The sequence below is a fragment of the Rutidosis leptorrhynchoides genome, chromosome 4, assembly GCF_046630445.1.
Source record: "Rutidosis leptorrhynchoides isolate AG116_Rl617_1_P2 chromosome 4, CSIRO_AGI_Rlap_v1, whole genome shotgun sequence".
NCBI classification, from domain to species: domain Eukaryota; kingdom Viridiplantae; phylum Streptophyta; class Magnoliopsida; order Asterales; family Asteraceae; genus Rutidosis; species Rutidosis leptorrhynchoides.
Window position 1 is genome coordinate 33,081,634 of NC_092336.1, and position 25,325 is coordinate 33,106,958.

Here is a 25,325-nt window from a genome sequence, read left to right on the forward strand (position 1 = left end):
TTTAATTTTTAATTACGAATTTATATATATTTATTTATATTTTTGGTAATTAACAATATTAAACTTTTATTTTTTAAATTATCAACTTATAGTTTTTATTATTTATAGTTATGACACATTATATGTCATATAATTATTTTTATTACAAGGTTAGTTATATAGTACTTTAGTTATTAACAAAATTAATATTAGTTACATATATATATATATATATATATATATATATATATATATATATATATATATATATATACATATATGTAATATTAATACTTCGTGTACCTAATTAACATTAGAATTAGGGTTTATATTAGGGTTACTATTTAGGTTAGGGTTTTTGAATAATTAGGGTTTATAATATTAGGGTGTATAGTATTGATTACTATCTAGGGTTTTATATCATTGATTAGGGTTAGGGTTTAGGTTTATTTATTACGAGCATTTATTATTTGAATAACAACCCTAATGACAGTGTACCGGATCAGAAAATGAAACCCTAAGGGTAATATAGTAAATTCAGAATGGAAAAGTGAGGGTTGTTATAGTACCTCCCCGTTAATTTAAACTTCGTCCCGAAGTTTCAGGAAGACTCCTCCGATGCATCAGCGGTTGGAAAAAGATGAGGATATTTCTGCTTCATCTGGTCTTCACGTTCCCAGGTATACTCGAGGCCTCTTCGTGAATTCCAACGGATCTTAACAATAGGAATAGTACTCTGTTTCAAGCCTTTAACCTCACGATCCATAACCTCTATCGGTTCTTCAACGAAATGCATTTTATCATCAATGCGGATATCATCCAATGGAACAACGAGTGTGTCATCAGCAAGACACTTTTTAAGATTCGAGACATGAAATACATCATGTACATTATTAAGCTCAGAGGGTAATTCCAATCGATACGCCACAGGACCAATTCTTTCAGTAATCTTGAAAGGTCCAACAAATCGTGGGCTAAGTTTACTTCTTTTGCCAAAACGAACAACGCCCTTCCAAGGAGATACTTTCAACATGACTTTATCACCGACTTGGAATTCTATATCTTTTCGATGGATATTAGCATAGCTTTTCTGTCAGCTACGGGCAGTTTCTAATCGTTTCTTAATCTGAACGATCTATTCTGTAGTTTCATGTATGATTTCAGGACCAGTTAACTGTCTGTCCTCAAGTTCATCCCAGCACAGTAGAGATCTACACTTTCGTCCGTATAAAGCCTCAAAAGGTGCAGCCTTAATACTTGAGTGATAGCTGTTGTTGTAAGAAAATTCAGCCAAAGGCAAATGTCTATCCTGTCCTTTGCCAAAATCGATAACATAAGCACGTAGCATATCTTCCAACGTTTGGATGGTTCGTTCACTTTGACCGTCGGTTTGAGGATGATAAGCCGTACTCATGTCGAGTTGAGTTCTAAGTGCAGATTGTAGAGATTTCCAAAATCTAGAAATGAATCGACTGTCGCGGTCAGAAATGATAGAGATAGGTACTCCATGACGGGAGACGACCTCTTTAATGTATAATTGTGATAATCTCTCCATCTTGTCAGTTTCCTTCATCGGTAAGAAATGTGCAGATTTAGTAAGACGATCCACTATGACCCAAATAGTATCATTGCCATTAGAAGTCTTGGGCAACTTAGTGATAAAATCCATAGTGATACACTCCCACTTCCACTGCGGAATATCCGGTTGTTGAAGTAAACCAGACGGCTTTTGATGTTCGGCCTTAACTTTCAAACAAGTAAGATACTTGCTTACATACTCAGCGATATCAGATTTCAGATTAGGCCACCAATAAAACTTCTTCACATCGTGATACATTTTACTAGAGCCTGGGTGAATAGAATACCTAGTCTTATGTGCTTCATCCAAGACTAGTCCTCGTAGATTTCCGAAGATTGGGACCCAGATTCCGTTATTAAAATACCTTGTTCCATTTCCCTTGAGTTCAAGTTGCCTTACGAGACCTCTAAGTCCCTCGAGTTGGACATTCTCTTCCTTCAATGCCTCAAGTTGTGCCTCACGGATTTGAGATGTAAGATTAGTACGAATGCGCAAATTCAAAGCTCGGACTAGGATTTGTTTGGCACGATCCTTTCTACTAAGGGCGTCGGCTACTACATTCGCCTTTCCAAGATGATACCTAAGCTCACAGTCGTAGTCATTTAATAACTCGATCCAACGCCTTTGTCTCATATTTAATTGCTTCTGGTCAAAGATATGCTGAAGACTTTTGTGATCGGTAAACACCTTGATTCTAACCCCATAGAGGTAATGTCTCCACATCTTCAATGCAAACACCACAGCTCCTAACTCCAAGTCATGTGTGGTATAGTTCTTCTCATGTTTCTTCAGTTGTCTAGATGCATAGGCGATAACCTTTTTATGTTGCATCAAAACACATCCGAAACCTTGATTCGAGGCATCACAATAGACTACAAAATTGTCAGTGCCCTCAGGTAATGATAGAATCGGGGCTGTGGTCAATTTATCCTTTAGAATCTTGAAAGCAGATTCATGTTCTTCGGACCACTCGAATTTCTTCCCTTTATGAGTTAGCTTGGTGAGAGGTTTGGCTATAAGAGAAAAGTCATTGATAAACCTTCGGTAATAACCAGCAAGTCCCAAAAATTGCCGAATATGCTTCGCACTTCTAGGTACTTCCCAGTTCTGGATAGCGTGATTTTTGCAGGATCGACATGTATTCCCTTACTGTCAACTACATGCCCGAGAAATTGTACGGTTCGCAGCCAAAATTCACATTTGGAAAACTTGGCATACAGTTGTTCCTTCTTTAAAAGCTCTAGAATCAACCGCAGATGTTGTTCATGCTCTTTCTCGCTCTTAGAATAGATTAAGATATCATCGATGAAAACGATCACGAATTTGTCAAGATAAGGTTTGCATACACGGTTCATAAGATCCATGAATACAGCAGGAGCATTGGTTAAACCAAAAGGCATGACAAGAAACTCATAATGTCCATAACGAGTTCGGAAAGCAGTCTTAGTAACATCAGCTTCCTTGACCCTTAGTTGATGATAACCCGACCTTAGATCAATCTTCGAATAAACACTTGACCCTTGCAGTTGGTCAAACAGGTCATCAATACGCGGGAGTGGATAACAATTTTTGATGGTTAACTTGTTGAGTTCTCGGTAATCTATACACATTCTCAATGTGCCATCTTTCTTATTAACAAATAGAACAGGTGCATCCCACGGAGAAGAGCTAGGATGAATGAATCCTTTGTCTAAAAGTTCCTGGAGTTAGTTGGACAATTCCTTCATCTCTGATGGAGCTAATCGGTATGGTGCCTTTGCGATAGGTGCAGCACCGGGAGTTAAATCAATATGAAACTCAACCTGTCGTTGGGGAGGGAGACCAGGGAGTTCTTCAGGAAATACTTCAGGAAAGTCTCTAACCACCGGTATATCTTCAATGCGTTTTTCTTCCGATTGGATTTCCTTAACATGAGCCAAGATGGCTTGATATCCCTTCATTAGATACTTGCGGGTCTTGATGCAAGAGATGATATTGAGTTTGGAACCACTCATCTCCCCTTGAACAATTAAGGTTTCACCATTTTCAAGAGGTATGTTAATAGTTTTCTCATAGCACATGATTGCAGCTCTTAATGGGCGTAACCAATCTATCCCTACGACTACATCAAAGCTTCCTAACTCGACTGGCAATAGGTCGATCTTAAAGTGTTTGTCGGCTAGAATTAGATCACAGTTTTTATACACATTGTCTACTTTCATAACCTTACCATTTGCTACTTCTACAAGACGCTTAATTTCTAAGGCTTGTGGTTTTTCAGTGAATAAGGCACAAAACTCAGCAGACACATAACTTCTATCAGCACCAGAATCGAATAAAACAGTAGCATAGAAGTTGTTAACAAGAAACGTACCCGTTATCACTTCGTCATCATCACGGGCTTCTTCAGAAGTTATCACAAATGCTCGGCTTTTAGCATTTCCCGTGTTACCCTTTTTTTGGACACTGGTTGCGAAAATGCCCTTTTTCACCACAGTCATAGCATGTAGGAATGATTGCGTTAGCTTTTGTTGCAGGTGTATCCGTTGAAGGAACTGCAACTCTACAAGTTTTGGCTATGTGGCCAATCTTCTTACACTTGGTGCACTCGGCCTTGCACCACCAAGAATGGTGTTTCTCACAACGCTTACAAAAAGGTTGTTTCCCAGAATAGCCTCCTCTTGAGTTATCAGCAACTCTCTTGTTTGAACCTTGGTTCGATCCCTGAGCAGGCTCAAATTTCCATTTGCCTTCACTAGTCTTAGCCTCGGCTTGTTTATTTGTCGCGGCCTTTCTCCTCTTGGCCATCGTGAGGTTATGGGCCATTAGTATCACCCCATCTAAGGTCTCCTTACTTGCAGCAATGACATTTCCCTGAATCTCGTCAGGAAGACCTTCCATGTATCGCTCTATCTTCTTCTGTTCGGTTGGTACCATGTCCGGGCACAATGAAACCAACTCTATAAACCTGTTGGTGTAAGCTTCAATATCGGTACCTTTGACCTTTAGTTCCCAAAACTCAACCTCTAGCTTTTGAATTTGATTTCTTGGACAGAACTTTTCAGTCATCATCCGCTTTACGACGGCCCATGGAATGGCATTAGCAGCATCTAGCCCTACAGTTTGGGCATAATCGTTCCACCAAGTCAAAGCAAGACCACTTAGTGTGTGAGTGGCGTATTTTACTCGGTCGACATCCGCACAGTTACAGATGCAAAATATTGATTCAAGCTTTTCAAACCAACGGGTCAGTTCGACAACTTCCTCACTTCCGTTAAAAGATGGAGGCTTGCAATTCATAAACTCCTTGTAGCTGCAAGAAGTAGGGAGATTCTGGTTTCCCTGGTTGTTCCCTCGATTGTTATTATGGTTGCCTTGAGCGGCAGCCAACAGTTGTTGGAATTGTGCAGGGGTCAGAGTGACATTCGGGAGATTGTTGGTAGCACCTCGAGTTGATTGAGCCATCATTCTTCAATACATAAATACAGTATTAGTTGAAAATTTCATGGTGCTAATAAGTTATAATTTTGATAAATGCGCAAGATCCACACAACATACACAAGCATATATAAGAGAAACCACAAGATATAACCAAACATACACGAATAAGGTAATATAGATGATAGAAGTAACAAGATGTAATCAAAATACTTGAATTAAACCATAAAAACCACTAGTTTAACAAGAATCAAAAACCAATGTAACTTAGGCATATGCCTTTACATAAATAACGGAAATGGAAATAAATAAGAATCCTAAGAACTAATCTTTCTTAGGTGACGGAGGCTTGAAATGATCCTTGATGTACCCTTTGAAATACATTACAAACTTTTCTAATTCCTCCAGTGCATAACGCTGACGGTCGAGCTCTCTCTCTTGCCTAGCAAACATCACGGAGAACTTGTCATAGACCCTTTTCACATCGCTGTCTGTATAGTCCATGCGCTGCTCCATTTTAGCCAAACGTTCGCGGAACGTATCCCTTAAAGTTACAGTGCGATTCTGTAGGTTCATGATATCACACCGAACTAAGGCATGATCATACTCGGAGTAAGCAAACTCAGAAGCTTTTGGCTTCTTGGACGAACTAGCAACGTTAGCATCATGGGCTTCAGGCTCCTTCCTCTTAGGTGAGGAAGTCTTAACAGTGGGAGGTTCAATTTCCTCCTCAGAATCATCTTCTAAACTGCAGATCACCCCAAGACCATCATAATTTGGCTTAGCCTCATCAGTAGCTGGCTCCCAAACTACGTCTTCATTTTCGGGTTCGGACTCTTCCTCGGGTTCCCCCTCGGAATCATCTTCCCCTTCAATATGTTCTTCAACCTCTTCATCATCACCCTCATCATCCCCATCATAGTCATTATGAGGTTCCACTGGTGGGGTAGCAGGATGGTACTCCGAAGATTCCGGTGGCGTAGCTGGCTGATAAACGGGTGAGGTCGGGGGAGAAGCTGGTGCATAAGCTGGAGTGTGAACAGATCCCTCCACATCAGAATCTTCAGAGTCAGAAATGATAATCGGATTACGGCTCGACATCCTAAAGAAGAGAAAGAAAGAAAGTTAGAATGGTTCTAAGGTAGTCGTAAAGGCATGAAATAAGATATAAAGGAAAAACACTAAAATCTTAAATCAGGAAAGGTTATAGTCCTATGGGCTGCTAAGGCACCTAACTATCACATAAGGCACACTTAATATGCAATCCTGGTTCTCTATAACAAACCTGGCTCTGATACCACTCTGTCATACCCCCAAATAGGGTCGGGGGTAAATATGACTTCACAATATCACAACACAAGTATATAAAAGAGAACGACTCTAAATGAGACGTTTTAAAAATAATAATAGTATTGCAGCGGAAACGAAATAATGTTTTACATGGCAAACCCAAATATAAATAACAATGTTTAACAAATGCTAAATTATAAATATGTGGACTCCAATGCATCGGCTAGCTAAGCATCATAGGGCAGCACATAAGCTATTCTTCACCTGAGACAAACATGCTTAAAATCGTCAACACAATGGTTGAGTGAACATCATAGGTTTATATAATCAATAAAGTTTTAGACCACAAGATTTAATTCGAAACAAAAATATTCAATATGCCATGAGTTATAATATCGAGCTAAACATTCACCCCTGACACTGTACGGGTGTCGGTAATCATTATTATGTACCCCCTTGACGATCGGTCAATGGGTAGAGACGTCGCTCTCAATAGGCCTACTCACAATAATTAAGCTTGCAACATTTTAATTCCAGCAATTAACGATATTATAGCGGGGATTTGCATGTAAGAATACAAGTTAACAATAATCTCATGAAGTTGCGTATCAAAAAGTTAAGTACTTGTGTCTAAAGTGTAAATCATTTAAATACAAGCATGTGTCTCACCCCAAGATTTATAAAATCAATAAATATGAAAAAGCGGGGCTATGAAGTTCACCTTAAATAGCACAGAAGAGATATTCCACAAATGAGAGGATTGAACGGACGAACGTGATCGAGATCTCAACCTAGAGATAGAATGCACGATCAGATATTGTCTAATAGACATAAGTATAGTAACTATACTAATAATGGTTTTCTAAAAGAGTTCTATTTTCGAAAAGTTACTATTCTTGGAAAGTTTCCATTTATAGTAAGTTTCCAAATTTAGGAAGTTCGGGTTATAATCTTTCTTAAGATGTTGTACAACTTTACTCAAACTTCGTTGCTATCAAATAAGTCAGGAATGACCAGATGTAACCGGGAGTCTAGGACTCTTGACCAGAATCTAAGTCATGGCATTCGAGATCCACAAGCTTACCCATAAATGGCAACCTAGACATCATTCACTTACGACCGTAAGTAGCGGTGAAATTCGCATGACTTGTACGTTATCTTTTGATTAACCTTCACTTTAGGTTTAAATCATATTATTATATTATAAGTTATATTATACTTACTTATTAATGACTTATTATTCATTTTTAAATCATACTTATAATAAAGTATTAATAGTTACATTATAATTATTCATTATTAATGTATTACTATGGTTAGTATTATTAATTATTTTAACTTTTAATTATTATATAATAACTAAAGTATTTTAATAAGTTATAATATAAGTATTTATTAATAATGTATTATTATTATTATTAACTTATATTATAAACATTATACTTATTATTTATTTCCTTAAATTCGTTTTTAATTACAATAATTATCAAATAATTATAAATAAAATTTTTATAAGTTTATTTAAGTATTATAAGCTGTGTAAAATTTTATAAATATAAATATAGCTCATTTTTATATTTCTTTATATATACATATTCGATTCATTTTAATCAAGGTTAATTAGTTATTAATTATTAATTCGACCTAATTAAAAACTTTTATATTTTTTATAGGTTCTATATTCTTCAAATATATTACAAAAATTATAAATACGAATTTTATATAATTATATTATTTATTTAATATTTTCTCATCATTTAACCATTACATTAGGCTTATAATTGAATAAATAAGATAAATTAATTTAAAATAAATTTTTATAATTTTTACAGTACCTATACATCCTATTGATTATATAAAAATTTTATATTATCAGATTTAATACACTTTTGTATTTATTTTGCATTTCTTTTTCTTTTCCTCTTGGTTAACAATTAAATACAAACAAATATACATTAAATATTAAACGACCTAGTATTAATATTATAAAACTTATCATAAATATTTTTATGAATAAATCTACTGTTATAAATAATTTCTAAGCAAAAATTACTGTTGTGAATATTTTTATTCAATTTAAATTCGGTTTATTCATTAAACTAATTCGATAACTATTTAAATATAGGATAAATATATAAAATGTTAATTTAATTAATTTTTTGTATTCAATAATATTTATATGACTAATAGCTTCTGTAAAAATTATCATAATGAATTTTAGTATTTATAACAATTACTTTTAATTTTTGCATGTTATACGATGTATATATTCCTTAAATACATAATAATTCGAATTATACATTTATAAATTCTATAAAAATTATTTTCGATCACTAATATGTCATACTATAATTTAGAAACCTATAGAAACTATTTTTATCAATTTTATAATTATTACATATTTATTACGAATTTACATTCGTATAAATTACAAATTCGTTTTTAAATGTATTTTAAATTATAATCTGATTAAATAATCAGTAAAAATAATTCTAATATGTTCCATAATCCTTAAGATTAATTAAAGTATGATCATATAGATTTTTGATGTTGTGTTTCAATTTGTTATTAAATAAAAATAAAACAGTCGCTATTAATAACAAGAAAAAAAATAACCGAAACAAATAAAAAAAAAGAAGAAAAAAAGTCGATGATGAGAGGATACCTCTAAAGCTGCGTTTCTTTTTTTTTTCTTGAGAGGATATTATTTTTTTTTGTGAGTGATAAATAATATTAGGAGTGTGCTAGTATTTATAGGATAGATTTAGGAAATTAAAAAAAAAAAAAATGTGCCGTAGGACTTTGCTAAAAGTTTGGGATATTTGTTTGTTGATTTTTGTATGTAGTCTAATTGTTGTGCAAATACATTATGAATTAGTAAAAAAAAAAATTTTAAAAAAATGATCTTATCCCTTTTTTTTAAAAAAAAAATTCGGCCGAGTGATTCCTATACATATTTATTTATTTTTTTTTATTTTTTTTTGTAGATAAGATGAAGATCAATCTAGAATATTTAGGATTTCATTTTTTTATTTAATTTTTAATTACGAATTTGTATATATTTATTTATATTTTTAGTAATTAACAATATTAAACTTTTATTTTTTAAATTATCAACTTATAGTTTTTATTATTTATAGTTATGACACATTATATGTCATATAATTATTTTTATTACAAGGTTAGTTATATAGTACTTTAGTTATTAACAAAATTAATATTAGTTACATATATATATATATATATATATATATATATATATATATATATATATATATATATATATATATATATATATATATATATATATATATATATATATATATATATATATATATGTAATATTAATACTTCATGTACCTAATTAACATTAGAATTAGGGTTTATATTAGGGTTACTATTTAGGTTAGGGTTTTTGAATAATTAGGGTTTATAATATTAGGGTGTATAGTATTGATTACTATCTAGGGTTTTATATCATTGATTAGGGTTAGGGTTTAGGTTTATTTATTACGAGCATTTATTATTTGAATAACAACCCTAATGACAGTGTACCGGAGCATAAAATGAAACCCTAAGGGTAATATAGTAAATTCAGAATGGAAAAGTGAGGGTTGTTATACAATTGCTCATAAATTCTTGCACTCGCGCTGGTTCATTGAAAGCTGGTGCCAAATGCGGTGGTGCGACTTGCTGCAACTGAGGTATAAAGCTGTTTGACTGAGTCGAGACACATTGCTTCCCGCTATATTGGTTGCTTGCAACATTAGGGATTGGTTGCGAAGACGCATACGTCGTTGACCCTCGTTGAGGTGTCAGCATAATATATGAACCATTTGGATTTCTCAGGCCCATCTGCCTGATTCTTTCCTGAGCATTCTCGGTAGTAACCCTTTCAATAGGAGTTTCAGGTTCAACCGAGGTGATGATTGGTATGGTGCCCACACAGGTGGTTTTAACTTTGAAATCTGGTGGAACAGTTTCGCTTGGAGAACCGAAGCTCAGATTTTTTGGAGGCAGATCCTCGAATGGTTTGAAGCTAGCTCCTGTTTCAAATACGCTTCCATCAGGAGAGTACCACCAATTCTTAGACGGTTCTTTTACGACTGTTTCAGATGCAACTGGTCCCGTTTCGACGTTTGATGTCGATGGAGGCTTTGATGTGCCTTTGACTGGTGCAGGTGGCGTCAGTGGTGTATTCATAACAGTCGATGTAGGTGTTTGAAACCCTGAACTTACTGGAGAATCCGATCGCCCCTGATTCTTGGCATTCTTACTTCCTCCACCCATTCTTGCTGATAATTTTGAAAACCTGAAAGTGGCCGATTAATTAAACAAAAAAGTTTTACGGAAAGAAGATACACAACATAAATTCCAATCTTATTTGTTCATATTACCGGTCCCACGGATTGCGCCAAATGACCAAGCATATTTTCACGAGGTCAAGGTGAACCTACGCTTGAGTGCATGATGGGGTTTAAGGACTAACAATATTCGAACCTCCGACGCTTAGTCGTGGATAACCCACATCGGTATCGTTTCGATTCCGACAGGGTGGCCGATTTGAGAGTCCACCAACAACCCAACATACAGGGTTGAGTGGCCCAAAGACATGAAGGTTTTATAGTTCGAGACATACCTGAAAGTCTTTACGTCTTAGATCGTATGAAGCTTGTTCGTACGATGATGATGTGTATGCTTTTCGTTACGTATGAGTAACCGAATATGTTTTTAGGGTTTATGAGCTATATATTTATAGGCTCACGAATTAGGGTTTCGATAGAATCTCTTCCCTAATTAAATGCGATCTCATCCTAACTAACTTTCGTCATTTAAGGAAAAGAATCCGAATTAATTATATCGTACATTCTTCTAGAATATACTGGACCCTTATGCAAGTATACGAAACTCACATCAGATGGTATAAGCGCATAGAGTGCGGCTATACCCGTGCCATATGTTGTACATGGCAATTAGTGAGCGGTTCATGGCTTCGGATGCGTAGTCCGCATAGTCATGCGGATATGCGTATCATTATACAAAAAGAGTTTGAGAGCACATTTCATTGTTGTGCAGTCACTTGAAAAGTCATGATATTATCCCTAATGTTTTTTGTATGAAACTTGGTAATGGCGAACCAATTCGTTTTTAGCAAGATATGTGGGTTGTTCATGATTAACAGATTATATCATTTGGAATTTTAAATAATAAATAATAAAAAATAAATAAATACTAATACTAATAAATAATAAAATAAATAATACTACGTAATGAATAAATAAACTAATTCCGAATCCGATAGATTTTTTAATTAAATTAAATCAAGATCGCAGCCGAATTAGTCTTCGCTTTTTATCGAGTGTGTTTTAAGCTCCAAAACCCGTTTCAGTCCTGTACAAATTTCTAGGGTTACATAACTTCACCAACTCTATACAAACAAATCAAATGGAGACTGCATTCGCAAGCGCTTCTGCAATCGGCGATCAGCGTCAAAAAATCGAAGAATACAAACACATTCTTTCAACCGTAATCGCTTCAAACGATGTCGTTCAAGCCAAAAAATTCATTGACCACAGTTAGGTTTCCACCTTGTATCATCACAAATTTACATATGTCATTCACTGTATTTGATTATATTTTATTTGTGTTGAATTGATAGTTCTTTCGGATGATGTTCCGTTAGTAGTATCACGGCAGTTGTTACAAACAGTCGCACAAGAGTTAGGTAGATTGGAACCTGAGAATCAAAAGGAGATTGCTCACTATACACTTCATCAGATTCAGCCTCGTGTTGTATCGTTTGAAGAACAGGTTTCTTTCTTACTAAATCGTGCATTATATTATATATGTCTATGTATGTATACACTTTGTAGGAATGAACTAAATTGGCTTGTAGATGTAATTACTGAAGTTAGTTTTTTGTATGTGTAACGTTGGGATTATAGGTTCACAGTGTTTGTTTGCTAGTGGTTGTAAATTAAATTGAGTTAGCAGGAGGGTGAATCAGTGAATGGTGAAGTTTTTATATTTGGCAAAGCTCTATGAAACTATGACAACCTAACTACTCATGGATTCGTTGTTATAAGTTACTTAGCTATTTTCTAGAGTATTTTTCTTAATGGTGGTTTGATTGTAAGCTTGATATTAAGTGATTTTGTTAGATAATAATGTTCATGGGACTGTTTAATATGTTTAGGAATTTTCTTTCTTATTGGATGATTATGTGTTGCAACTTATGAAGGCTTATTTATGTAGATCCAGATATCAATCAATGTTTAAGAATGAGTCAAAAAAATTTGTTTGATGAAATTCCATATGTCATACTAAGATGGTGATATTTATTCCAGAGTTATATTTTTAAGTACTGGCAGTAAGTTTTGTAAGATGCATTGCTACAGTCATCGTTTTCTTCTTTTTTTTAAACTTGAATATTTAAAATTGTATTCATGCAAGAGAATTATATAGACCCTGCAACTTTCAGGTTCTTGTCATCCGTGAGAAGCTTGCAGAGCTGTATGAGTCGGAACAGTTATGGTCAAAAGCAGCACAAATGCTCAGTGGGATTGATCTCGACTCTTCAATGAGGTAGGGGAGAATGAAAATCTCGTTAGTTAGCTATTGTGTGGTAGTTCACATCAGCACATGCTACAATCATTCTATCATAATTGTTATACTTTGGTTGTGTTTGGAATTGCATATTTAAGCAAGTGTCTGTTTATTGTTTATATTGACATCCGATAAGCAGTTTCAAACACCCTTATAAAAACTGTTTATCTGTAGCTTGAGCTAAGCTAACCACCAATAGTAATATTTACCATTAGAGTGAAGCCTGTAGTATTACTTAAAGGGATTCTGTTTAAGCGTATGTCTTCCTCACATACCTGGGCCCACCAATGGTAAGTCTTTGCAAATGCTATCTTCACGTTCAACTTCTGTTCGCCTGAAAACGGAATGCGTCTTCGATAAAAGGGAATTCTTTAGCAAGTGGTTTTCTTTGAACAATTACATATGTCCACGTCATGTCAGTGTAGACTCTCACATTGTTACAGTGATATTAGTCCAGTTTGTGACTCTTGCATGTTTTGTACTTGGTTTTTACCTTTTACATGGTTTTTGGTATGTTTCAGAAACTACCAATAACTTTTTATCAATATTGAATTTTGCAGGGTGATTGATGACAAGTTCAAGTTGTCAAAATGCGTGCAAATTGCCCGACTATACCTTGAGGTGTGTTTTTGCTAACACAACATAGTTTTTTTTTTTACTTGTATATTGATGGGACAACAAAATGTATTGTGATTATTTATTGACAGTTAATTTTGGAATATTTGGTAATTTGAAGGAACAATCATAACAAAGTTTTAATTGAAATGCATGCACATTGTTATAAGATGAAATGAGGAGTTTTATATTGCCACATTAATCACACATAGCATTGGTCAGATGTTTCATGTTGTTATAATAATTGACATGGCACATTACATTGTCCAGTATTAGAAAAAAATATTGTGGGTTCGCCTTTAGTTACAGAAGAACATGAGAGTGTTTTATTTTTCACTTGTTTGCAAGTTATGAAGGTAAACGAGAGTACGTTTTCTCAAACCCGTACAATATTCTAGTTATCAAATTAATCTGAAACATCTTTTATTTGGTGAGTTGATCTAAGAGAAGTAGTTACATGAACAATATAGTATTTTTTTGCATCTGTTATTTTTCTACTTGCTTTTATTTTAAATATTCAGTGTATGTATGATGTTACTGCATTTTTTCAGGATGATGATGCCGTGAATGCTGAGGCTTTCATCAACAAAGCTTCATTTATGGTTAGCAACAGTCAGCATGAAGTATTGAATTTACAGTACAAGGTTGAGACTGCTGCAACTTTGTTTCAAGCTGAATTCTTTATGCATGTGATTCCATTGTGTTGAATTGACACTAGATTATTTTACTTGTTGCTTAAGGTTTGTTATGCAAGGATACTAGATTTAAAAAGGAAGTTCTTGGAAGCTGCTCTTCGCTATTATGATATTTCACAAATTGAGAAGCGACAAATAGGAGATGAGTATGTATTCTTGCAATGAAATATCTATTCACTTGTGTATCATTTGAGTTTTTGTCATTGTATTTGTGCCGAATGACTCATTCTTTTATCTATTACAGAGTGATTGATGAAGAAGCACTAGAACAGGCCCTAGCTGCCGCTGTGACTTGCACAATTTTGGCTGCTGCAGGTCCTCAGCGTTCTCGTGTTCTTGCAACCTTGTATAAAGTAGGTGCTTTTTCATGATAACACCTGGGCCCTGGCTACTAATCTATCTCTTACACATATTTGAAATTCTAAACATTATATGCCAATAGTATGCCATAATGTTCAAGATTTTGGTAGGTAGCTCTTTTAAGTTCTAAGTCAAATACTAACGCATTTATTTATTCAATTTTCTTGTCAAAGGATGAACGATGTTCAAGGTTGAAGATTTACCCCATCTTGCAAAAGGTATCAACTCTTGTAGAAATAAACAAGCTCAGTCATGAGTAATTATGGTACACTAGTGAAGGTGTATATTAAAATGTTGTTATAATACTGCAAAGGTGTGTATATGTAATCATGGCTTTATGCTTTTCAGGTGTACTTAGAGAGAATCTTGAGGAAAGCTGAGATAGATGCATTCTCTGAAGAACTGAAAGAGCATCAGGTACCATAATAGCAGAGGTGGAAAATGGTGGGTCGGGCGGGTTGGTTAACAGGTCAAATTGGTGGCAGGTCTGGTTGACCCGCCACCAGATTTTTGGTTCCTTTTATTTTTATTAAATGTTCTATTACATATGATTAAATATTTTTAATCGATTGTAAACATGTAGACACACTTCTGGTTACCTTTGACCAATCAAATCATTTGACCTGTTTCTTTTAACTGGAGTATTAAGGGCTATCTTATTGACCCAGAAGATATAGCCCGACTTCATAAGTGAAAGGGTCAACATCAAGATCTCTACTTATAAACATAGATAATGAGTTTTGTTATAAGTTGTGTTAGGCTATTGCTATATCTGATATCTGGAATTTCATAATTAACAGAAAGCACTTTTACCGGACAATGTTACTGTGCTTGATCGTGCAATGGTTGAGCATAACCTCTTGAGTGCAAGCAAACTGTATACAAACATAAGGTATTCCAATATTGTTGCTTTTCATAAGCATCCAATTGTTTTTATATGAATATTGTTGTATGCAAACATTAGGTATATCAATCTGCCATTCTTCGTGAAGTCTCCATTTGTTTTAAAAATATTTTCAAGGTCTTGTTTCGTAAATATTAATGGCATAAATCTTACAAAAACATGTTTCATATCTCACCAATTTTTTTTATGATATTGAATTTAAAACATGGCATTTAAGAGTATATCTTTATCATAATAAACTCTAAAACATTTAAGTATTAGTTATGTATTTAAAACTATTTATAACGTTCATTTTTTTAGTACTGTTACAGTTCTTTCTGTTTATTTAGTCCTTCTTAAAAATGCATGTCATCTTCACATCTAGGTGATGATCGCCTCCTTGTTACCATCATCACTACCACCATTATGGGCTTCTTGTAAATTGATTTTACTTGTTCTCTAGTTATTATAATAAATGAATGCAGATTGTGGTATCTACCTGGTATATAATGTATATGATGTTATAATATAGACCATTACCAAATCAACACCATATCAAATTTGTGTTAACCAATGTCTTATTATATGAAGTTATGCAATAGTCCGTATGACTAACTCTATTTTCTATTTTAGCTTCGATGAGTTGGGCACACTACTGGGCATTGCATCTCAAAAGGTATGCTTCCAATTTCACAAGATTTCCTTTTTGGTATCTTATATCTTTTATGGTCTTTATTTATTTTTTTGCACCTTATAATATGAGCATTTTTATATGCTCTTTGCAGGCAGAAAAGATTGCATCAAGAATGATTTGTGAAGATAGAATGAGGGGCTCTATTGATCAGGTATTTTGTAGTTTTTGCTTGTGTACATATCCGAATTATATTAATGCCTGTGTGCGTCAAGGTGTTCATTGTTTGTTCTATTTGCGAATTGATAATGCCCATGTGTTTGTTTTTCTTTGTGATTTTTGTTATTACTTCATCAAATAGTCAAAGCTCTTGATCTCCACCATATAAATATAAATGATTATTTCTAGTGTAAATTTGTGCTATGTTATATAGTACATTGTGAATGTGAATTGTGAAGGATGGATCTGAATATAGCTTACCTCTCGGTACCAAATATTAGTGACGTATCAATTATCAAACCGCGGTCTCGTACCATGAGCTTTTACCGTAGTGATCCATGTTGCATAGTAAATATCTAGAGACCCCAATTAGAATTAGAACATGGATTATTTGAAATAGGAATAAAGCAGTAAATTGATTAGTTTTCTATATGTGGTTGTCTACATCTCTTTGATTAGGCATCCGGCCATCCTGTTGCTATTGTTATCATATATGTTCTATAAACATTTATTGTATGTGAAAATATATCTAGTCTAGTAAAAATTAAAAAGAAGTTATGTAATTATACTTATATACTCGTTGCTTAGATTGATTGACTTGCACATGATTAAATTAAAGTACTTGACTATATATTATACTCCGTAGTATATATTAGATATATTGGAAATATCCTTTTAACGTCGAGAATGGGCTTGTAGCTAATTGAAAGTTTAAAAGCTTAGTGGCTATTCTTGTGATCTTAATGTAATACATAAATAAAGCAATTATCGATTTTGTATAATGAATTGGGCTTTTTACATATTCAGGTAGAAGCAGTTATTCATTTCGAGGATGATAATGGAGAGCTCCAGCAATGGGATCAACAGGTGATCAAGCTATTTTATCATTCATATATCACATTAAATTTGGAGCTCCAAAATTATTTACTGCCGTCTAATATCTATCTTCTTCTTTTCCGGGTGCAGATTTTTGGACTTTGTCAAGCTTTGAATGACGTTCTTGATAGCATGGCAAAGAAGGGGTTAGCGATTCCTGTATAACTAACTCATCAAACTTAGTTAATCTGTAAGGCTCGCCGCGTTTTGTAATTAGTACTTCTCAATATTTTGAAGAACCATGATCAGTCTGAATATAGGTGGCACTTGTATGAATATCATACCAACTAGTATTCGGCATTTTTTTTACCTTTATTGGTATACTTTTCTTGATAAATTGCTCTAGGTTAAATTATCATATTCTACCTTCATGTGATTGATTTACCAGAGTTTGCAGTCATAAACCTAAAACGGTAGAGCACACTGTCATGACACACAAAGTCAACATTTTAAGTGTATAAATAAGGTTCGGTTTAACACATTGAGGATTTTTCAATTTATATGTATATTAGTAATTAGTATTAGTATTGATAAAAGCCTTAAGGGGATATGAGATACGATTTCAACTTATGATATTTTGGTTCACAACCTCACAAATCTTGAGTTCTCATAACTTGAAAACTTCGACGGAATCTCAATGAGCTTCCAAAATCATTCACAACCCCCTTATTATTTATACAACATTGATGGAACAGACCCAAATTTGTTTGACAAGATCATTAACAATTTGCAACTCAATTTCCTAGTAAAAGACTTTGTGGTGAGTCTCTTCAATATCATTTATCGTGCAAGGGGAGTCTAAACTATCACAAGATAGCCTAGGGCTCTGGATTTTTTGCAAGAGGTCTTAGGTTCGAATCTTGTTTAGAACGAATATTTTTGTGGGGGTTGAATTGAAAAATTAAAAAGTGAAAGGGCAAGAACTAGTATTAATTTGAGGCAATAAATACAAATTAAAAAACTAATAAAGAGATCTACTTTCCGTCAACTTGTTCCGTTCACTTTCACGCCCACCCAACTTTCATCAGATCTACACCGCAGGTTTGTTGCTTCGTCTTCCATCTCCTCCTCCGGCCACCGGCATCTCGCCGGTGGCTAGGCCCCCTTTCCTTTGCTTTCTTCCTTTCCGGCTTATGATGTGTTTTCCGACCGTCTTGTGTGGCCGGATCTCATGTCGTTGGCCGGTTTTCTTTTTTTCGTTGACCATTGTTCTCTTGCCTTCCCTCCGGGTGCTTCGACCTCCATGTTGTAATGACCCGCCCTTTTCCGTTAATTTATTTTAACGCTGTCTTTTTATTTTATTTTATTTAGATAATACCTTTCGTTATCTAAATTCGTATCTTCCGTTAACTAATGTTCTTAATATTCCCGTTATGTAATTATAATATCTCTCGTTTACTCTCGCGTTTTTAAAATAATTCGTTTTGTTAATTCACGCACCCGCTTTAAACTCGAGGGACCAAAATTGCCAAGTGAGCAAACTAGTTGACTAGGTCAACTAGTCAACCCACCTCCCACTTACTTCCATTTTCCCTCCCATTCACCATTATCTTTTCTTTTTCTTTTTCTTTCTTTTCTTACTAGCAACAAGAACCCATTTTTCACCATCAACACTAAATCATCATCTAAATCATTTCAAGGAAGCTTACAACAAAACGATTTGTACTTTTGGAATCCTCTCTTCATCCTCTACGTTTTGATACTAATCTCATCTCTTTTGGGTAACTTTCTAAAAACTCTAGATTTCATGTTCTTAGTGTTTTTGACTTGAAATGGTGTTAATTAGTGTCTATGGCTCAAGTCTAACATGAACATATGTTTGGTTTGCTCGATTTGTTTGTTTTGAGTAACTAGCTTGAATATGAAAAATGGGTTAGTTTAATCTTTGATTTTGATTGATTAAATGTTGTTAGATGTTAAACCTTATGTGTTAAAAGTGATACTAGCAACATTAGCTTCGTTTTGGTATGTTGAATGACATGAAAACCTTACATTAACATGATTAGTGATTTTATGATTTTTGGTTAGGGTTTGGTAGCCTTGAATGTGAATTTTGATGCATTAAATGCTTTGCAATGTTGTTTGTAAGTGTTTAGTAGTATTGTATGCGTAATTACCTACGAAACGGCGTATTATACGTGTGTATTAAGTTCCCGAATCATCTTATGCATTTTATGAACTTGAAACTTTGAAAACGAACTTTTAATGATCACTTGACGAGATATCGGTTATTGTAAATGATGTTTTTGTTTGATGAAATGTGTTTAATTGTGTTCCCTGTTAAATTACCTTTCCAACGATATAAGATACGTGTTTTGAATGTTTACGGTTCATTAGTTGTGTTTGAAAGAAGCTTGGTTCGTGCACTTGAAAATTCAGCAACAGCACCTGAAACCAGGGGCCTCGCTATAGCGAGCCCTGGTGTGCACAAAATCTCGCTATAGCGAGAATATTTCTGTCCCATTTTTTTTTTTTTGATTTTTCAAGTTTCGTTCCCGCTTACTCGCAACTCCGTTTAACGTGAAATTTTGCCAACATGCTTATATATGACTACGTTTATATGTGCAATAGTCGGAAACCCGACCAGACCCCGCTGACTTTGACTTTGACCAAGTTTGACTTTTAGTCAAACTTAACCAAACACTTATGCAATCGTTCTAACATGCTTTTATACTTATATCTTACATGAAACTTGACAATTTGACTCACATGCTATATTAATCGAGTCGTAACGAGTCATAGGACTAATTGAACACATTTCACCCGACCACGTGTCGTAACCGGTAATTGATACAACTTATTTGTTTAGGTCAAGGTTAAGCAACATTCATTGCACAACGTTTAATTACAAGTACTTTGACATGCAACTACGGTGAGATCATAGTCCCATCTTTTCAACAACTTTTATACTTTTAAATCATGGGATGAGAAACATATACGGTTTATACTTTTATACGTTGAACACAAGTATGAAAACAAACATTCCACGTACGAGTTAGAACAAAAATCCTCAAGTCCAATTATCATTAGTTACACTTGTAGGGTGTAAGCGAGAACTTATGTCGTGTGGCCATGCGGGTTTGACGAACCCTCATTCAGATGAATGAAATGTATTTTCGGGGTATAGTGTAGGTTCTAACACTATGATGCAGAGCTACTATTCAGTTAAGCCTTGGTAATTGGGTGCTCGTGATACAAACAACCACTTTTGGAATGTGAACGATCTGGATAATCACCTTATACTAAATCTTGTGGTTCAAAAACATACGTTTACAAATACACCTATGATTTCACCAACGTTTTTCGTTGACAGTTTTCTATATGTTTCTCAGGTTCATACTTGGCTACTTGATACATGCTTCCGCACACTTTGATTACTTGCTTGGGGTCAAGCATACATGCATACGCTAGTGATAGCACATTTGGATTCAAACTTAATGTTTACATGCATACGCTATTGATAGCATTCGTGATTTCAACTTATATTATATCGCAAGTTATTTCATTTATACTTTACAATTTTTGTAAACTTAAACTTGTTGTCGAACCGTTTGGTAACTTAAAACTTTGCAAGTCATGCACGTTTCAAATGAATGCGACATAATTTTGGTCAAACGCGTCTCATTTAGGGACTATAACCACGTAACGGGACCTAAGTTAACGGCGCCGTCAATGACGATTTTGTCGGGTCGTTACACATGTCTCTCGCCGGAGTACTCTTCGGGGTGCCATATGTTAGGTCGACTTTTTCCCGATCTCCTGTGCTCTCTGAAGTGGTTTCTTCATCGTTTTCCTGGTTACGTTCGTGGCTCTGGTAGGGGTGGTAGCCTTGCCGGACTTTTGGATTTCATCGCCGGAGCTTCTGATTTCCGGTATGCCATTTATCTATAGCCAGGCGGCGAGATCTTTTAGATCTCTGGTTTTCCAATGATGGTGGTGCCGGTATTTTGTTTTCATACTCCTTTTTTGCAGGTGGTTTGGTTCGGTGTTCGATGGATTTTTCCGACTGGTCTCTTTTTGGCCGAAATATTGTTGGTGGTCTTCTTTGGTGCCTAGTTTGATCCGATCCTTGTTGACGGTTTTGGTTCCCTAGAAGATGGTTGGATCTCTTTTCCGATTTGCTGACAGTTTTTTCGGTTGGATTTCGGTGGTTATTTATGTTAATGTTACTCCTGTTGGTAGCGTTACGCTTTTTATTTTTCTTTTCTTTAGTTCAGTCGGTATATGGGTTTCCTGTTTGGCATGTTGGACATTAATCTTTAGCAAAGTGTGTATGCACCCTGTTAGTGGTACCGTTCTTGGTTATGTCTTTTGTTGCTGGTTAGCCCTGTTTTGGATTTTCTGTATATCGTTTGTACTTGTTGATCTTCGGATCAGTTAATGTTATCGTTTTTTTTGCCACAAAAAAAAAAACTAATAAAGAAACCAAAAAAGTACATAAATAAACGTGAAATAACCAAAAGACCCAACTCTACCCGAACCTATCCGTCTCGATTGTTCAACCAATATTTACTTTTTTACAAGTCTTAGGCTTTGTTCCCGAGTTTTATATTGGAGAGAAATGAATGTAAGTGAAGTGAAATTTAAAATAAATTGTGTTCTCGAGTTTTGATATAGAAGAAAGAAAGGGAAATAGATAGATTATAGAAGAAACGTACGAGTAATGCATATCTAAGAAGAAGTGGTTAAATTGGATACATTCTTATCTAATTTGCGCTTCATAAAGTGCCAAAACTTGTAATTCATATCTTGTTAGTAATGAACAGGTTTGTGATATTTTTCTTCTCAAATTTCCATGTATCTGGGAAGATGATTATTCTTCTGCTACATCTTGCCATAGCAAATCATGTGATGCCGAAAGATTATTGCCCGTGTTGTTTAACGATCTTCCGGTCACTCACGTTCGGGATTTATTGATGTTAACTGAAATTGGCGAATCAGAAACTAGTTGTGCTTTAACAAGCATTATCATAAGAGACGTCATGAAACTGTTAGACGGAGTCACAGTCCAATATTTATTAATGTTATTATTTAGCCCATTGTCTATAAACCCATGTTCTATAAGGGTTTAATGTGATCCCCAAATCCATTAGGTTTTGATAGTATTTGGGCTATTTATATGATTGGCATGTACTGTGGAATTCATTCAATGAAATACATACAATACGATATACCACGCTAACATTGTATCAGAGCGTGCAGACATGATTGGTTGCAAACCCAGCAGGACCCCAGTTGAAACCAGTGCCAAACTCACGGCCACTGGTCCTCCAGTTGCCGATCCCACTTTGTACCGCAGTCTTGCAGGTGCTCTTCAGTACCTCACCTTTACACGCCCGGATATTTCATATGCATTTCAGCAAATTTGTTTATTTATGCATGATCCTCATGAGGCTCACTTTTCTGCTCTCAGACGGATCATACGATACGTTCAGGGTACTTTAGATCTTGGTCTTCAGCTATTTGCTTCTTCCACCACCTCGCTGGTGGCATACTATGATACTGATTGGGCAGGCTGTCCTACTACTCACCGATCAACTTCCGAATATTGTGTTTTTATGGGTAATAATCTCCTTTCTTGGTCTTCCAAGCGCCAACTGTGACGATCGCTCCAAATCCATATGGACAATACGTCATTCATCGATTTCATAGCGAGGTATTTGACCTCTATATGATACGTTTTATAAACATTGCATTCTTTTGAAAAGGTATACCATAAATGAATATATAATCCAAGGTTTTCGACATCTGATGATTTCTACATATAGACAATCACAGTAAATAATAGTTTACAATAATACTTCCGTTGACAATGCAGTCAAAATAAGATACATGGTGATGATTTGGTGAATGCAACGTTTCCTTGAAAAATATGCCATGTAAGAATCCATGCACATAGCTTGTCTAACATATAAGCAAACAGCGGAAGACTTCTAGGGAACCTGAGAATAAACATGCTAACAAGTTTCAACACAAAGGTTGGTGAGTTCATAGTTTTAATGTTTTGCATAATCTGTACATAAAGGTGGATCACAAGATTTCAGTTGTTTCATCCAGAAACGTTTATCAAAATATTCTACAAGATTGAGCACCCTGGTAGCTAAACTTTAACGTTATAATAAGTACCCCTGTTTTAACATACATGCAACCAACATGTACAATACACGCAAACCAACGTGTACTAAACTCAAATAGCATACATCCGTTTTATAGTTCAGGCTAGGGTTTCTATACCTGGAACAGACGGGGATGTCAAGCCCTATGGATCCATATATAACTACTCGCGCCCACCAGTTCTTATAACCGGCAGTTACTAGTTACCAAAGCTAAGGGTTTTTCGGTTTAAACTCGGTGTAGAATATAGTATGTACTTGTATCCATTGCGTTTAAAATAAAGTGCATGTATTCTCAGCCCAAAATATAGATTGCAAAAGCAATTAAAAAGGGAGCAAATGAAACTCACCTTAGCAGCATATAAAGTCGTTCACCAAAATGTGACCGAAACTCGAATTACCAAATAACCGTAGATCTCAACCTAGAGAACATATGTTGGTCAATAAATGTCTATCAAGCTAAGTCAGGTCATAGTGTATCACAATCCTAATGCTCGAGATCGACATACAAAAGTTATCCAAAGTCGTTTCAAAAAGTCAATTTTGACAATAGTTCAACAAAACGAGACGTACCTTATATAAGGATTCATTTACTTGGTTGGTAATATTCAAAAATCCAATTAATCAATCTTACAAACAAGTTGTTTAAATATTAATTGCAGATTCAAAAGCAATTTCAATTATCGTCAATCATAATTCAGTTGATCATATCTTTTAATCCGTTCATCGAAACTATTCGATATCTAAATGAAAAGTCATTGATTTTTCGCCAGCTTTCCAAAAACATGCATATCATATACCTTTTTCCAGTAATATATGTATTTAATTCGTGATTCATTATAAACTGTTTAACGATGAAATTTAGCATACAAGCATATATAAATATATATACTCGAGCACTAGACATGGATACACAATTAATATATAAAAGATAAGATATGAATGCTCACGTATCAATATTGAGATTCAATATTGCAGGAAAGTACGTAGACGCAACAGAGATGATAAACAGTAGGTTTGACTTGCGAACAGTACCCATGAATATTACCCATAACCTCCATAGCTATAACCCATAATTTCCTTAGCTCTATCCCGCTTGAAAACCTATTTTTGAATGTGGCACGCTCATAACCTCGTCGTAGTATTTTATGTATAATACTAATTAATAATACTAATAATAATAAGATTAATAATAATATTAATCTTAATAATAATAATAATAATAATAATAATAATAATAATAATAATAATAATAATAATAATAATATAAATAAGTAAATAATTACGGAGTATATGAAATGAATGAGACCAGAGCCAATTCGATCAATTTATAGGACTTGGCCTGAAAAAGTACCCCATGCGATCGCATGGTTTTTGGGCATCAAGGCCATGCGATCGCATGGCCCTCTGATCCAGCTCACATTCTTTTAACTTCTAGTTTGTCGACATATTTAAATATTAATATAATATATATAATTTAAATTAATTAATTATATATTATATTATATTCCCGTGCATAGTTGATTTGTAATTTTTGTTCCGATAAGTCGTACGTCATCTCTCGACTCATGTCCCGGTTCCGGTTTCTCGAACGCAATTTCGTACGCTTAGAAAACTTGCATTTTACGTTTCGTGTCACGTACCTTTGTCAAAATATAGCCTTAAATTATCCCTAAACTATACCACTCAAAGTATATCTTAAACTTTCGAGTGTTTTGGTCATTTACTTCTATAAATCATTGTCTCGCTATTTGTTAATATATATATAATAACAATTCGTTTTATGACCAGTTTAATATTATATTTTATATATTTTCAATATTAATATATACGTATTTAAATACATATCACAAGTTTTCATATATCTAATTCCAACAGTTAATATTCCTTATTATTGTATGTCTCTAAATTACGTTATTTAAACAAACACTTTACCATTTATTTCGAATATCGTTAAAAATGAACGATTTCCCAAATCAACGTGGACCTCACAACAGAGACTCGTAATAATATCATAATCTTTAAGGGACTCAATAAATATCTTTTAATTCAATCGTTTGGC

The 25,325-nt window shown here is 34.5% G+C and overlaps 2 protein-coding genes across 4 annotated transcripts; both read left to right on the top strand.

Annotated features, from left to right (window-relative positions):
* The first annotated feature begins 11,615 nt into the window (after positions 1 to 11,615).
* On the top strand, positions 11,616 to 17,501 carry LOC139840004 (COP9 signalosome complex subunit 4-like). Of its 3 annotated transcripts, none has more exons than XM_071830223.1 (14): positions 11,616 to 11,840; positions 11,925 to 12,076; positions 12,747 to 12,850; positions 13,432 to 13,492; positions 14,038 to 14,130; positions 14,227 to 14,327; positions 14,426 to 14,534; positions 14,715 to 14,759; positions 14,890 to 14,958; positions 15,342 to 15,433; positions 16,058 to 16,100; positions 16,210 to 16,269; positions 17,082 to 17,141; positions 17,241 to 17,501. In XM_071830223.1, exons 1-14 carry the CDS (start codon positions 11,711 to 11,713, stop codon positions 17,313 to 17,315), a joined length of 1,194 nt encoding a protein of 397 aa, XP_071686324.1. In that variant the 5' UTR covers positions 11,616 to 11,710; the 3' UTR covers positions 17,316 to 17,501. The 3 variants fall into 3 exon arrangements, with proteins under 3 accessions (XP_071686324.1, XP_071686325.1, XP_071686326.1); XM_071830224.1 differs by having other exon boundaries at positions 11,949 to 12,076; XM_071830225.1 differs by having other exon boundaries at positions 11,952 to 12,076.
* Positions 17,502 to 22,354: 4,853 nt separating this feature from the next.
* LOC139840537 (uncharacterized mitochondrial protein AtMg00810-like) lies at positions 22,355 to 22,753 on the top strand. Its single transcript, XM_071830799.1, has one exon. It carries the CDS (start codon positions 22,355 to 22,357, stop codon positions 22,751 to 22,753), a length of 399 nt encoding a protein of 132 aa, XP_071686900.1.
* Positions 22,754 to 25,325: the final 2,572 nt, after the last annotated feature.